At 44.0% G+C, this 14723-nt stretch overlaps 1 protein-coding gene across 3 annotated transcripts in view; it reads right to left on the reverse strand.

The window, feature by feature from the left end:
* Nucleotides 1-14723, reverse strand: part of LOC116998503 (unconventional myosin-X-like) — an 89531-nt gene that overhangs the window by 20140 nt on the left and 54668 nt on the right. For all 3 annotated transcript variants that reach the window (XM_033064199.1, XM_033064200.2, XM_033064201.1), the window contains 6 exons: nt 13636-13742; nt 9081-9383; nt 5139-5178; nt 2975-3766; nt 835-958; nt 112-355 (listed from right to left, as the gene is read on the reverse strand). In XM_033064199.1, coding sequence (XP_032920090.1) covers nt 112-355; nt 835-958; nt 2975-3766; nt 5139-5178; nt 9081-9383; nt 13636-13742 — 1610 coding nt within the window. The remainder of the gene's footprint in view (nt 1-111; nt 356-834; nt 959-2974; nt 3767-5138; nt 5179-9080; nt 9384-13635; nt 13743-14723) is intronic.

Genomic DNA, 14723 nt, shown 5'->3' on the forward strand with positions numbered 1-14723 from the left:
ATTCTCCAAGCACCATGGGAGACACGCACTCCAGTGAACAGCAGCACTGGACCCTTCATTACTGATTTAGAGTGAATACCAGGGATCAGAGGGATTTATTTTTGCACTCACTTTGCCCTTCTGATATCAATAGTCCCCTTCAGCTTTTCCTCACTATCATTCTCAAAGTACATGAGCTTGGATTCTCGAAGCACAAACCAGCGGCGTTTCCAGTTGCGGCGGGAAAGCGTTGACATTCCTCCGCCTTTTTTGTAGAGCCAGCCTGACTTCAGGGCCTCCTGCTTGGTGCGGAACCACATGAAGGCCTCGTTCTTCAGCACGCACCAGCGCCGCCGCCACGGGTTCATGAGACCTCCTGCAAAAGCGAGGGGGCAACATTTCAGCAGACATGCAACAGGGGCTGTGCCTCCACTCTGATCCTGCTCCTGGGCAGGAGCAGCTGCCACTTCAGTGCTGACATCAAACAAAGGAACTGAAGGAGAGGAACAAAGTTGTGCCTAATTTCAAACAAAAAAACCAGAACAAACTAGTGAAACAAAAGCGAAACAGAGAAATGTATGCACTACTCAAGTAGTTTTGTTCTGAGTTCAGTTTCGTACTGAAAACGAATCGTTTAAGCCCATACCAAGTAGGCACAATTAAGTCTCAGTGGCAAAGACATCTCTGACACCCAGCTCCTATCTCTTTATTTGTCTTTTTAAATAAAAGAAGAAGAAAAAAAGGATAATAAACTGACAACTAAGAGTAAATAAAGATGATGATTCTGGACAAACAGAAGAAGAAAGCAGGTTTCCTGGATCTCATCCATCCATGGTTTTGGCAAAATCCACTTACCTTTCATGTAGAGGTAACTGTGAAAATAGGGTGGCCCTGAGCCATTGAAGATAGTGACTCGTCCATTACAAAACTCTTCATCTGTATCAATGTAAACATCCACCTCCTCTTCACTCTCCAGAAACTAAAGAAAAAGAAGAGATATAGGCTACTTTGGTTCTCCTGGAGGAGTGGAGCAATTAACAGGGTTAGAGAAGTCATACGATCAGAAGGTGCAAAACTACACATAGTCCCTTTGCAAAAAAACACTACGGTAAAAGTAGAGGCTTGACAGCTTATCCATTAATGCCTAAAGCAAGAGCATGGAATTTTCATACCTGAAAGGAGAACAGTGGACATGACTAGAAAGCTCCAGTTCCTTGCAGTAACAAAACTTCCTGTTTCAAGGCAGTGTCCACCTTGCCAAATCTAATTTGATGGGATTAAGAGAGATTTCTTCTTTTTGTAGAAGTTTTCTGATTTTTCTGGCAGAAAGGCCACAATGCCAGACAAGATAGAATGGTGATTTAAGCCCAGCAAGGAAACTACTTGCTTTGGGTTGATTAGGAAATAAAGCACAGTCCAGGAAAAGTGAACTCTAAAAACATCATCAATGTGAATTACTGAAATAATAGTATTGAATTTACTAGTTTCTGTTCTCCAGCTAGATAAAGGCCCTCAGCCATAAGAAAGTACTTCACACACAAAATAATTTCCTTCACCTTAACTACAATTTCCTTTGATTTGCTTTATTAACTTAATACTAATGAAGACAGTTCCTTAGATCTTTTCCTTCCTCAAACACATGTTGATTCTTTTCATTTTCTGTCCTATGACTTTCTTTTATCTCATCCCTGGTCCATTCATTCATTCTCTCCCTTGGCATTAAGTTTCAAAAAGTCTTGGAACAGCAGCTACTGATGGGATCCTGACTCAGCTGTGGTTATCACTTCCTGTGGCTCACACTATGACAAATTATCAGCTGGCTTCTCCATTAGTCTTACTCACTGATGAGCCCAACAAAACCCTCCACTTCTATCTGTGTTTTAAGAAGAATGGCAGAAACCAGCCTAAGCTGTGACAGAATGATTCATGATTTGAAGATTACCTGACTGTGATCTGTAAGTACCTGCTCACAGAGAAGGTATCTTTACTCAAGCAGATCACATAAAAAATTCTGATGGCTGGCAGCTGACATTAGGGAAATGCAAACAAGACAATCATGCAACTTTTCTTAAAAAAGGTCACAATCTGTCATTGGAAAAACATACTGAAGGAAGTAAACTGAGTTCCTAAAAAAAAATTACAGTTAAATTAAATTAATAGTTTTTTAAAAGATATTTTGTAGTTCAAGCATCTCTTCTCAGGGATATCATTTATTGAAGTATTTTTGTGGCTGTCATTGGTCCTCACACATGAACTCCTCACAATCTTGTGTGGGTTTTGACATCCTGTCCTGTAAGGGGATTTATCAGTGCATTATTAAGCAGCTGGCCTGAGAGCACTCAGAAGTCCAGACCCAGTGTGGGATCTAAGCTGAGATGCTGAAGTGCAAGGCCAATAGCCCAGCTTTACCACCCTGTCACTGTCCCTACAGCAGAAATGAAAAGGTCCAGCGATCCTGGCTGTGTGCACTGGGACCCAGCCCAAGCAGCACAGTAATTTCTGCCAGCTTTAGAATAGCTTAACTTGTACATAGCAGCTGAAAAGAAACCCCTTGACTCTGAACAGACCTAGAACAAGAGAAGTTTCAGTGATGGAGACAGATCAAACCCCAGCCTTTCCCATTTCCTCTTGTCATTGCACACTGGAACCTTAGGCCCCTTCTTGTGAAATCTCTCTAAGGCAGAACATACACCTAGAAAACAAAAGTTGTTGCTTTCCTTCCTCCTAAAGGGTGTTCCATTAACATATGGCAATGGAAACAATCTAAAAGAGGTACTAGCTTGTGTGCCAGCAGACACCAGACAATCACAAGCCCTCTGGCCTTCATCCTATCTATGACTCTTCCCTTTTTTTAAAGCTGATTATTGATACAAGAGAGAGTTATATATTACTAACTATACCCAGAGTGAGCAGGCACACAGTAAGAAGGCAAAGATGTTTTAAACACCAACAAAGTCACACTAATGTCCAGAAAGGTGAAGGGAGAGATTCTCACCGAGTCCAGGCTGCCACGGTTGGAGTCCAGGCTGGTACCATGGGAGTGTCTCAGACCCTCCTCATCATTCAGAGGCTCAGCTGAGGCATTACCTGCATCTCCATAGCCATCAAACTCCTCATGGTCATAGTCAGACTCCACATCTGGGGGGGAGGTGTAAATGGGCTCTCCTGCCTCTCCACTGTTACTCCTCTGTGTATCAGAGAAAGTGCTATAAACACTTTCTGCTGGGTCAGATAGGGCTCTCTGCTCCTTGGGGCCAGTGGTTCTTTCCACAGGCAGTCCTGGAGCAGGGGCAACTTCTCCCACTTCCCTCTGGAGATGCAAAAGCTTTGTGTTTGCAACCTCCTTTGAGTAGTTACCACTGTTTCTTGTGCCATGCTGATTTGAGACCACCAGACTGGAAGCTGGCCGTCCTTCATCATCAGCATGGAAACCCTCATCCACTTCTTCTTCAGCCAGTGGTGCCACCAGGCTGCAGTCAATGTTCAGCGTCCCCTCACTAGAAAGCGAGTGTTCTAAGTTCTGCACACTTTCATCCAGATTGCCAAAATCCAGCAGTTCCAAGAATTCCTGGGCAACCCTTGATGCCTCTTTTTCCAACCTCTGTATCTCTTCTTCTCGCTGCCGATAGATTTCACTCCTGGTGTCTTCAGAGATGACAGACATGTGATCCTCTTTCTGTTGCTGCAACTTTTCAATCTCCTTCTCCAGCCTTAAGATCTCCTCCATCTGACGTCTCTCCTCTTCTTGCAGGGGAATATCCACCTCCCCAGTGTTTACTGTTTCCACCTTAAAGAATTTAGAACAGTGTTAAAGCACTTTCTTCAACCGGTCTGTGTTCCTTGCCTAGACCTTTCATTCTTCCTGTCTCCTGTGCTTGCCTTGTACTTACCATCTATAGAAGGATGACTCCAAACATCCTGCAATCATTCATGGTGTAAAAGTTAAAGGTAGAAGTACTGGATCTTCAGGTACCTCCTTTTTCCCAGCAATCTACCTCCATTATAATTCATACAAAGAACTTCACTGCGTTCAGCGAGTTTTTAGAAAAGCCTCTCTATATGCATAGACTACTTCAGAGCTGAAGATTTCTCAGAAATTCATTAACAGGTCTGGAAATTTTATTGTTTCCTGAAATGAGGATCTGACCATCCGAATCTGGGGCTGGAAGGGATATTTGCATGAAGCAGGACTCCAACCACAGTATCCACTCCAACCACAGCCCAACAAAACTCCACCCATAATTTCTTGGCATTCTCTGGCATCACTAAATGGCTGATGCTGCCTGCTGAAGACTCTGTCTTACTCCATTCTCCAGGTTGAAGTAATATGAAATTACTAGCAGATACATGATAACTGGAAGATACTGGTGACTTTCACTGATGTTTAGGATAAAGTCACCCTCCCCTCCATGGAGGATGCTGAAAACATACACGAGAGAACAGATAAACACATGAGAAAAAGTAAAAATAAATTCCAATAGGAGTTCATGCACTTCCTGATAGGACTTATGACAATGCAGTCAATATATTGGCCCATTTAAGCCTTAATCCTTGATTTCTTTAGTTACCCTGTTGCTTTTTCTCTACCTGACTTTTACTTGTGGAGGAATGCATTTCTATGCTTCTAATCTCTCCTGAACAAAGATGGCCTGAAACTGGTATGGGGAAAACCCCAATGAGATACACAGCCATTTCCACACACCTCAGGGTAGGTGGTCTGCTCTTTGGTATGTCAAGTACCAACAATTAGATCAGTTACAAGGGTTTATTTTAGCCATGGCAGCAGTTGGCTGCACTCTCATTTCGGCTGTTATAGGCAACAATCCAGCAAAACAGACTGTGTCACAGTGTAGCACATCACAAGGTTATCTAACAAGCTAAGCAGTAGAGATAAAAATAGGATGCTGCATGTTCAATATAGAAATTTTCAAACAGAACCAATGCAAGCTCATACAAGAGCCTTGAAAAAAGCCCTACCTTGTTACCTCTATGCACCTCTGCCACAGCCCAACACCTGCAGCTTTTGAGTGAACAAAGCCCATTTTTTAAACAGTGTTGCCACAATAACAGTATCGGTAGGCAGGCAAAGTGCAGGCAATGAAGGACTCTTCACAGATATTCACAAGAAAACATGTGAAAAGAACAACTGTTAAACTTACCTGGGCCACCTGCAGTAGTGCATTCAGCTGCTCCTTTTCTCTGTCAAAAAACAAGACATAACAGTCAGAGACAGACCTAGTTCTCTGCGTGAGGTTTTCAGAATTACATGGACACATCATCCCTCCATGGATAAGGTTAAAATGAGGTACTTGCTGTAAGACTGATTTAAAAGCTTTTGCAATTTAGTAAAAATCCAATCCAATGTGGTTGGCATGACCTTTGTGGATGTAACAGATTTTCCACACGCACTTAACTTCCAGATCAATTAGGAAATTGGATTAGTTGGAACATACCAGGAAAGACACTGGAAACAGTGACAGAAAGACAAATCAGACTCATGATAAATGTAAACACAGTCTTTTGAAGAACTGCAAATCTGTGAATATTGAGGTTTTATGTGTGCAATTGACAGATATCAGGAAACTGCATTCATTTTCTAAAAACAGAATTATTGCAATACCAGCATTGAAACTGTGTTTTGCTTTGCTTTTACTGTATTAAAGCCCCAATTCTCATAACTTCTCAGTGGCATGCAAAATCCAGTTTATTAGTGAAGACTGTAAAAGTCAGAGTTTGTTAGTAAACATGAGCAGAGAAAAAAAACTCTCTCACGGTGTTGCAGCTCTACCCAGATCAAAAAGGTTATACTCCAAAGCAAAGCTATCACTATGGCCAGTTTCTCCAGAGCAAGTATGCTACAAGCAACTGAACCAGCAGACAGACAAATGCCAGGGTCACACTTAGGGAGCAGGAATAGGATGCTGCTGGATGGAAGAAAGTTACCACTGCTAGTGGTGACTTTCAAATCTGTAATGCAACCCCTGGGAGAACAGGAGGGCAATGATATTTATTTCCCAGGCCTTGCAGATTTTCTAAACTTCAGCTGCAAGTCACAAAGTCCTTAAAGCTCTCACTCTTGTGCTCACTCTCTCTCTCACAAAAAAAAAAAAATTCCAGGAAATATTTGTAAATGAAAGCAAGATCCAGATGGTTCCAACTCTACTGAAAAATCCCTAGCAGTCATCATGAGTTAAACAGCTACCTTAAATGATAAGAGGGCTCAAAAACACAACCATTTTAAAAAAAAATCACGAATACCACCTATGATCTACATACCAATTCCTGCAACTGTTCCTCCCAGTTTTTAAACCTTTGGTATTTCTTCCTGCTTTCTAGTCATCATCAGCTGATCTACACTCTTCCTGAAAAGTGATACCCAAAACTTGGGACAGCACTCCAACTGAAGGGTACCAAAGCATCACCCCATCTTACAGAAACAATTCTGTTCATAGAGAGCATTTGCTTTCCCCTCTCACACAGCATGACACTGGTGACATACTCAACTCAGCCTCCAGACCTTCCTCCTGCTGTTGAAGTAAGCATTCTCCTCCACTCCCTGAGCATTCGATTATTCCTGACTGTAAATCTGCATTATGTCTGTACCAAAAGTTTTTCAGATCCTTTAACTTGCCAAAATTATCTGAACTGTAATCCTAGGCCAAATGCCTACAGCCTCTCAGCAGATGGTTTTATCTGCAAATTTAAGAAGGATGTTCATATTTCCTCATTCAAATTCTTATGAAAACTGCACAAGTACCACATGCAGCACAGATCATGGAAAAATCCCATTCAAGAGTTCTCTTCTATTTAACAAGAAACTACTATCGTTTATTAATTAAATGCAATAAAATCACAAATCGTAATCTTGCTTCACATACATTTTTCCAAAGCAAATTTCTTTTAGCATCTTAAGAGTATGTCGTAACATATCAAAGGTCTTACCTACCTTATACCTACTCAAAGTCACATTACCTATCCTTTCACGGCTTTTCCCTGTCCACAAGACATGCCATAAGACACCATAGAAGGAAACAGGTAACTCTAATGCTGTTTGTTCTTCAGAAATCTGTATTGGCTGGATTCCTTTATTAAGCATTTACAGCTGTTTGATCATTTGTTTCAGTATCTTCCTGAAACTGAGGTCAGGTTGACTGGTCTACAATTCCCTTATACTTACTTGTCCCACTTTAAAAGGGAGTCATAATTGTTTGGTATTTTCATCCACAATGGAGAAGAAAGAGAATAACTACTGTTTTAAACTGCTTTAGCTAGTTCTTGAAGTACTCAAACATTATTTTCACCATATCCCCATACCCTCTTTATAAATTTGTAATTTGATTTATCTGGGCATTTTCTAACCTTTCATTTCCATGACATGCTCTGAATTCTTGTATATCCTTCCTAATCGTATTTAATATCCAACAGTCAAGCTTTTGAGGAAGATAAAAATAGCATCAAATACCTGATTTTTCTCAATGTTATTATTTTTCTTCCTGTTGAATGTTAGACCAAATTGTTCCATGTCTCCTCTCTGCTAACAGTGTATGCACACTAACTGCATGTCAACTTCTAGTTCATTACAGCTCAAATTGCACCTAGGTCCTTCTGATTTTGTCTCTACGCTTTGGTTGGGGTTTTTTGCTCATTCTCAGTAGATCAGCTGATTTGCAATTTCTATGGACTTTCACCTCATTTTTTACGTCAAATGGATGTTCAGAAGTCAGCCAAGTTGGTCTGCTAGTACTGTCCTGGTTACTCACTCAGATGACATTTAACATTAATTAGAAAATGAAAATAAACTTAGTTTGCTTGATTCCTAGAAACACTGACACTTCCCTGCCGTGATGCTGCGCTGAACACATCTCTCATGGTCTGGGAACTAAAGGGCAAAAACACTCTACAGCCAATAAACTAGACAGGCCCTTCCCTGTATTATAGAATCAAATGCTGAGTTGGAAGGGACCCATCAGGATCATCGAGTCCAGCTCCTGGCCCTGTGCATGGCACCCCAAGAGTCACACATGCACCCAAAAGTATTGTTCAAATGCTTCCTGAACTCAATCAGGCTTGCTGCTGTGGCCACTTCTTTGGGGAGTCTGTTCCAGTGCTGACAACCTTCTTGGTGAGAAACCTTTTCCTGATACTGAATTTAAAGTTTCCCTAACTCAGCTTCCTGCCATTTCCTCGAGTCCTGTCACTGGGCACAAGAGTGAAGAGATCAGAGCCTACTCCTCCTCTTCCCCTTGTGAGAATGCTGAAGACCCCAATGAGGTCTTCCCTCAGTCTCCCCTTCTCAAGGCTGAACTGATCAAGGGACCTCAGTCACTCCTCATATGGCTTCCCCTCCAGACCTTCACCATCCTCACTGCTCTCCTCTGGACACTCTCTAATAGCTTAATGTCTTTTTTATATTCTGATGCCCAAAATTGCATGCAGGACTCAAAGTGAGTGCTTCTAACCTTAGAATTTTCTGATGCTTGCCACACAGTGTAATGAGATCCCCCTTTGGGAAAGTACATAACAAAAGCCTAGAAGAACTACCCCTGGAAAGTGAGACATCACACAATTACATGTTGAAATTTATATAATAATAAACCAGCAGAGACCAGCAGGTGCAGCAAGCAGCAGCACTGACCCCACACCCACCAGCACTTCTCATCTGCCATGAGAACTGCTGGGTAAGCTCCTTCATTCCCATGGGGGTTTCCTGCCATCCTTTTCCCCTTTGTCTCCCGATCACAGGCAACTGCAGAGGCATCAACTTGAGGGGGAGGCCTGATGCCCTTTCCCTTTGACTCCCTATGCACCATCGCCTGTGGCGGGTGCCATCTTGGAAAGGGGCATTTCCACCATTTTGGGTTCGATCGGTTATCAGGGAGCTCGTGAGACTCAGCAGTTTTGTATATAGTGATTACTTACTGTTGTTTTCTGCCTGTTGCAGTTTCACTCGTTAGTAAACTTATTTTTTCACTTATAGCTACTTGTATTCATCCCTTATTGGTGGAAAGGGACTGGTTAAAACAAAGGGGGAGAACTCATTTTAGAATGCTCCCCTATAAATTGCCTAAAACCAAGACCGAACGCAAGATACCATCTTGTACCTTTCCTTCACCTCTTCCTCTTCCTGTTTCCTCCTACGCTCCTCCTCTTCTTGCCATTGTCTTTCCTCTTCCTCTCTTCTGATCTGCTCTTCCTCCTCCTGCCTCCTCCTCTCCTCCGCTTCCTGCTCCCGCCGCCGCTCCTGCAGCAGGTGCTGGTACAGGCCGCGCGCCAGGCGGCCACGCCAGTGCTTCTGCAGCGTCACCGCCGAGGCCTTCAGCCGCAGCAGGCTCTTCTTCCAGAAGTACGCCCGGTAGTTCTTTTGGATTATAACCACACTGGATAGCACCTTCTGGTACTTCTTCCTAAAAAGAGAGCCACACACTTAATGCACCAGGGAGTCATACACACTCTGGATTTCTCATGCCCTTGCATACTGACCACATCCACAGAAAAGTCCTTTTTGGAAAACACAGTCCAGAAGCGACATGATTTTTGTTCCTCTCCTGCCACTCAATACCTATAAATCATATTCATCGCAATCTTCTCCCCCATAAATCTACCACTAGTTTGTTTCAATGGGCACCTACTTCTGTGAAGACTCTCAGATGCTGAGGGAGAGACATTTGGCACATGGAAAGTGAAGGTCCTCTGGCCCAACATCTCCCTGCTTTGCACATGAACACATTCACTGTGCAGTGACTGTAATCATTCAGTATGGATTTATTATGATAGAAACATACAAATGGCCTTACTATATGAGAACAAATATTGCTCCATCTCTTAAGTAGTCAAAAGCAAATTACTCCTGGAAAGTCAAAAAACAGTGCAAAAATAGATTTGGTCACATTAATTTCACATTGTCTGAGAGAAAACACACAGATACTAAAATATTGATGGTTGAATCAAACACTGTAACAGGTTCACATAAACAAATACTTCCACTGCTCAATATTTTGCCTAAACAAGAATCATAGAATATCTTGAGTTGCAAGGGACCCACAAGGATCATCAATGATATCAAGATAAACTTTACAGCACTTCAAGAACATGATAAGACCCCAAAACACAACAGTCATCATTCAGTATTCCTGTAGTCTAGTAAAGTTCCAGAAAGTCAGGTTTTTTTCCTCTGCATTAAAGACTACTTTTATCAAGGACACGAAAAAAAAGTTCCTGGTAGAAGTTTGTACACGATACACAAACTGGGTAAATAACAAGTTACCATTACACAGTAATCTGGATCAATTTGTAAGCTAGTTTCAAACAAACATTAAACAATCCAAAAGAGCCAATCGTAAGGTCTTGTATTGAAGAATCAAAGGCCAAACACAACTGATGTGGGACTATGCTGGGAAGTAGCAAGTCAAAACTGGATTTTTGGGCCCCAGATCATCACACAAAGGCAAACTCCCACTACAATGCTACAGAAAAAATACTACTGGGATTCCTATACTTGTAAGCAGAAATATTGTTTTATTGTTTTACTGTTTTTATCCTGTTCTCTGTGCTAGCACCCCCATTTCAAGAACAGCATTAGACCCTCAAGTGATTTCTGAGGAAGCAAGATTGGAACCAGAAATTTAGGCTTATAGGATGAGAGCAATTGCTCCATGCAGAATCTTATTAAATAGGAAAGCCTAAGGAAAGGCTTTATCTCAGTTAAAGTATCTACATTTCTATTTTTCCAACAGGGGCTGTAAGTTTTAACCAACCTGAAGCTGATATCTATTGAGGTTGAAAATAAGCAGACATTTTTTAAAGTAATTTAATATATTTAGACACCTTAATATCTTGCACTGGGGAAACAATCATTGGTAGTAGTCAAATCAAAATCTTATTTAACCCAAACCACAATGCACAGAGAGAAGTTCTATGGGGTTGTTATACAGGATGTTGGGCCAGCAGGCTACAGTAATCCTCGAGGTCTTACAGTCCTAGAAAGCACACTGAAAACAGCATGATATTCTCACCAACTTCCCAGAGACCTTCTACAACACCCTGAGGAAAAGACACACCTTAAAATCCCTGTCCTGGCAATGAAATTCCCTTCAAATGGCAACAGGGACCCATGCTGACAGCTTGCCACCTCCCTGCACATCAGATACATCTGCCCAGAGATGGATGCTAATAGCAACAGTGTGCTGAGGCCATGCTCTTTTCTGTAAGTATTAAGTCAAAGGGAGGAAGCATAGAGAACAGGAAAGGCAAGAGGTGAAACGAAATAAGTGGTTTTAGGTTAATTACTCCTAGGCTGCAGTCCTCTCATCCCCACTCCTTCTGTCCACCCTGTGTCCTGCACATGGGGTGTGAACAGCTGCACATACACACTCTGCCAAGGCAGACTAAGTGCATCAAAAAGGGTACTCTGACTTTTACAAAATGCATCTGCCAGAAACTCTCTCAAGTGCAACATGTGCCAAGCCCTGCCCAGCTCCAGACCAGCTCTGCCTGCTAATCTGCCAGGCTGAATTGCCCCCTCATTCCTCATGACCACAGCCAAGCTTGCAGATGCCCTTCAGCTGGAATTGCTGCTCACAGGCTGCGAATTTCATTTCCCTTGTTCAAGCTTCCAATCACCCTTCTGCACTGGTCAAAGAAGTTCAACCTGCAGACCAGGTGAAGGGTTGGGAGACCTCCTGACCATGTATCACAGCAGAGAAGGCAGGCAGGCTGCAAGGCTCCAATGATGTATTTGAAATTTATTTAATTATTCTGTCAATGAGCTGTAGTTAGCAGTTATGCCTCCAAGGACTAGAGATCACAGGGTTATGGAGCAATCTGCTACTGTCTTCTTCCGATGAGCAATACAGTCCTGAAGAAAGCAGGGGCACAGCCAGATTCCTACATGGGTCCTGCACTATGTGGTTTTTAGCTGGTGAAGCTGTCACCTGCATCTCAGAGCTCCAGAGATTAGCGACATAAGAATGGGGTCATTTCAATGGGCTTGACTTTCTTGTCTCACATTTTAGTGATCAGAGATACTAGGTTGCATAGGCTGCAGGGAATGAGAGCAAAGAAAATCTGGTTCTCCAGGCTCACAGAACAAGTTCACAAAGGGAGAGAAACCAGTAAAATCCTTCCTTTGCCAGTCTACTTTGCATGAGACCAAATTAATTTAAATACACTTATACTTGTAAAGCTAACAGAAATGGTATCAAGTTTAAGGCAGCACATACTGGTATTCCTGCCTAACTCTGCACAGACCATTCAGCACTTGCCCAGATGAACTGCCTGCTGGACTTTTTTCAGTACAGGTGCAGAGCAACCAGAAACTCTTTTACAGACCCCTTTTCCAGCTCTTCTTTACTCCCTGCTGTCCTCCCCTGTGATGTCCAGTTACCTCCAGCTGCTTGTGAAGACTTACACTCTGGCTGCAGAAGCACAGTTTGTCCTTAAGGATGAGACTCATAACAGCAACATGTGGGATGAGGAATTCAGAAGTGTGGAGGCTGAAGGACCACAAGATTTCTAACCAAGAGAAACATTGCTGCCACACAGTCTCCATCACAGCCCTGCAGGGCAGCAGCTTTCTCACCAGAGACTAAGAAAAGCAGTAATCCGGTATGCCTGCAGTGGTGTTTCCCAGCAAATCAATTTTCCTGTGCTAATCCCAAGCCCTCTCTCCAAATGCTAGGCACAAAGTAAAAGAGCAGAGGCCCTGACACAAAGAACTTGCAATCTCATATACAAACAATAGAGCGAGCTCACTTGTCTTCCTAGAGGGAAATAAATTAATAAAAGCCCCAGAGACCAAATGTGTATTTTGCTGATATTCCACACTGGCAAGGCAGGGTACAATCCTTGCACACATTTCCCAATGCAGAAGGAGCTACCTGGTATAACTGGAGCTCTAAGAAGAGTGCCTGCTGAAAACAGCTCTGCTGGCCAGGGATTTCACCTCCTCACAACCCTGACTGACAGGTGTCTGGAGCAAAGACCAGCCAGGAAAGAGCATCTCACTGGGATTAAGAGTGCATACCACAGCCATTAAGGAGTCAGCTGTCGCACTGACTTCGAGGGGCATAGGAGGGGCAGTTTGTCTGCAGTTGGTTCTCCCAAACCTTCTCTGGTCAGGTGCAAAAGGGAGAGGCAAGAGGAGATTACTGTTGCAGAGCTGGCCAAAAACCAATTCTGAAGATTTAATTAAAAGGAGAGGGAGATCACGAGGCAAACAGGCAGGGCGAGGAAAGAGGGTGAGCAAAGGCAGAACTGCAAGTGAGGAAGAAGCAATTGGCAGGGGGAGCAGAAAACAGAGTTGACAGGCACGAGGAAAAGGAGGGGACCCAAAGCGTAGGTGGGGCCCAGCCAGGAGAGCCCTGAAGGCAAGGAAAAGGTGTCATCAGAGGCAAGCAGAGGGTACAGAAGTCCACAGGAATCCTGCCGAGCAGCGTTGAGGGAGGGTGCAAACGTGCACATAACTGAAAAAGAGGTGCCAGAGGTGCAGGAAGGTTTCATCAGAGCTGATGCTAGCAGGGAGGGCAGATTCTGCAACTCTCCCTTAGAATACAGGAGGGGAAGATGGGACGGATGCTAGGGGACTAGAGAGCAAAGCAGGGTGTCGGGACAACCCAGGCACACGAGCACAGGGAAGGTGGGGCAGCCCCCAGCACTGACCTTGCCATGTAGCCCAAGACGTGGGCCCGGATGACTATTGCTGCTTTCCTCAACTCCTCTTCCCGATCCTTCTCCAGCCTCTGCTCAAGAGCTTCCTTCAGGAAAACCTGACGCCACGGGGAGGAGTTTCAGTAAACACAAAGAGAGGAAAGAAGTCAGTCCCCGGGAGAGCCGGGCGGTCTCATCCCCGGCGAGCGGCGCGGGGAGCGCTCCGTGCCCGGGCTGCGCCGCCGCCCCCGCGCTGCCCCGGGCGCTCCCGCGCTCCGAGCGCCGCCGAAACTTCTGCAGCGCCGCCGCCAAACTCCAGCCCAACCCCCGCCGCCCTCACTCTGTGGTCAAGACTTTAAAGAGAGAGGGAGGGAGCAGAAGAAGGAGGGAAAGAGGAGGGAGGAGGAGAGCCCAAGTTTGCGCCTGTGATTAACTCTTTCCCAGCTGACGGCTTGCCCGGAGCAATCCGGTACCTCCCTGCAGCAGGCACAGGGACCTGCTTGGGTGATTAAATATTTTGCAAAGAAACTCCTCCGCGTTTCAAGGAAAGGGAGGAACTTTTAGATTTCTAGGCTCCAGGAAGTAACCTTAACAGCAATCTTAATGGAAGGCAGGCGGAAAGCCAAAAGCCCGGTCGAGGCACAAAGTTGCTCATACTCTCAGCCCACCGGTGCTGAAGCCCTCCACCGACCTCCCGGAACCCTGGGGCGAGATGCTTCCGTGCTGAAGAGGTTCGAGAGTGGAGCTTGCACCAGGGTCATAAGCTCTCCAATTATTAGTGGCATGTCAGTGTCCAGTATTTTAATTCTCAAACATCTTTCACTACCTGTATTTACAACTTCTGCTCCGTGCTAATGCTTGTGAAGAATGCAGGTGCCATGTAAAAAAAGAACTGAGATACAAGCAAGATAAGGCCATGTTTACAGGAATTGTGCTGATATATCTAAGCAATGTTAAATCAGCTGGCTTGTATTAGGTTAGCTCAGGATTCAGCACAAATTCCTGAAATAAATGCGCTGCTTTTTGAGATGGATTGCAGCCTGCATGGAGGGAGCTCCACGGCTCAGTGGGTACACTGCTAGCAGTACCCAGACTGGCAT

This window comes from Catharus ustulatus, chromosome 7 (assembly GCF_009819885.2).
Source record: "Catharus ustulatus isolate bCatUst1 chromosome 7, bCatUst1.pri.v2, whole genome shotgun sequence".
Taxonomy (NCBI): domain Eukaryota; kingdom Metazoa; phylum Chordata; class Aves; order Passeriformes; family Turdidae; genus Catharus; species Catharus ustulatus.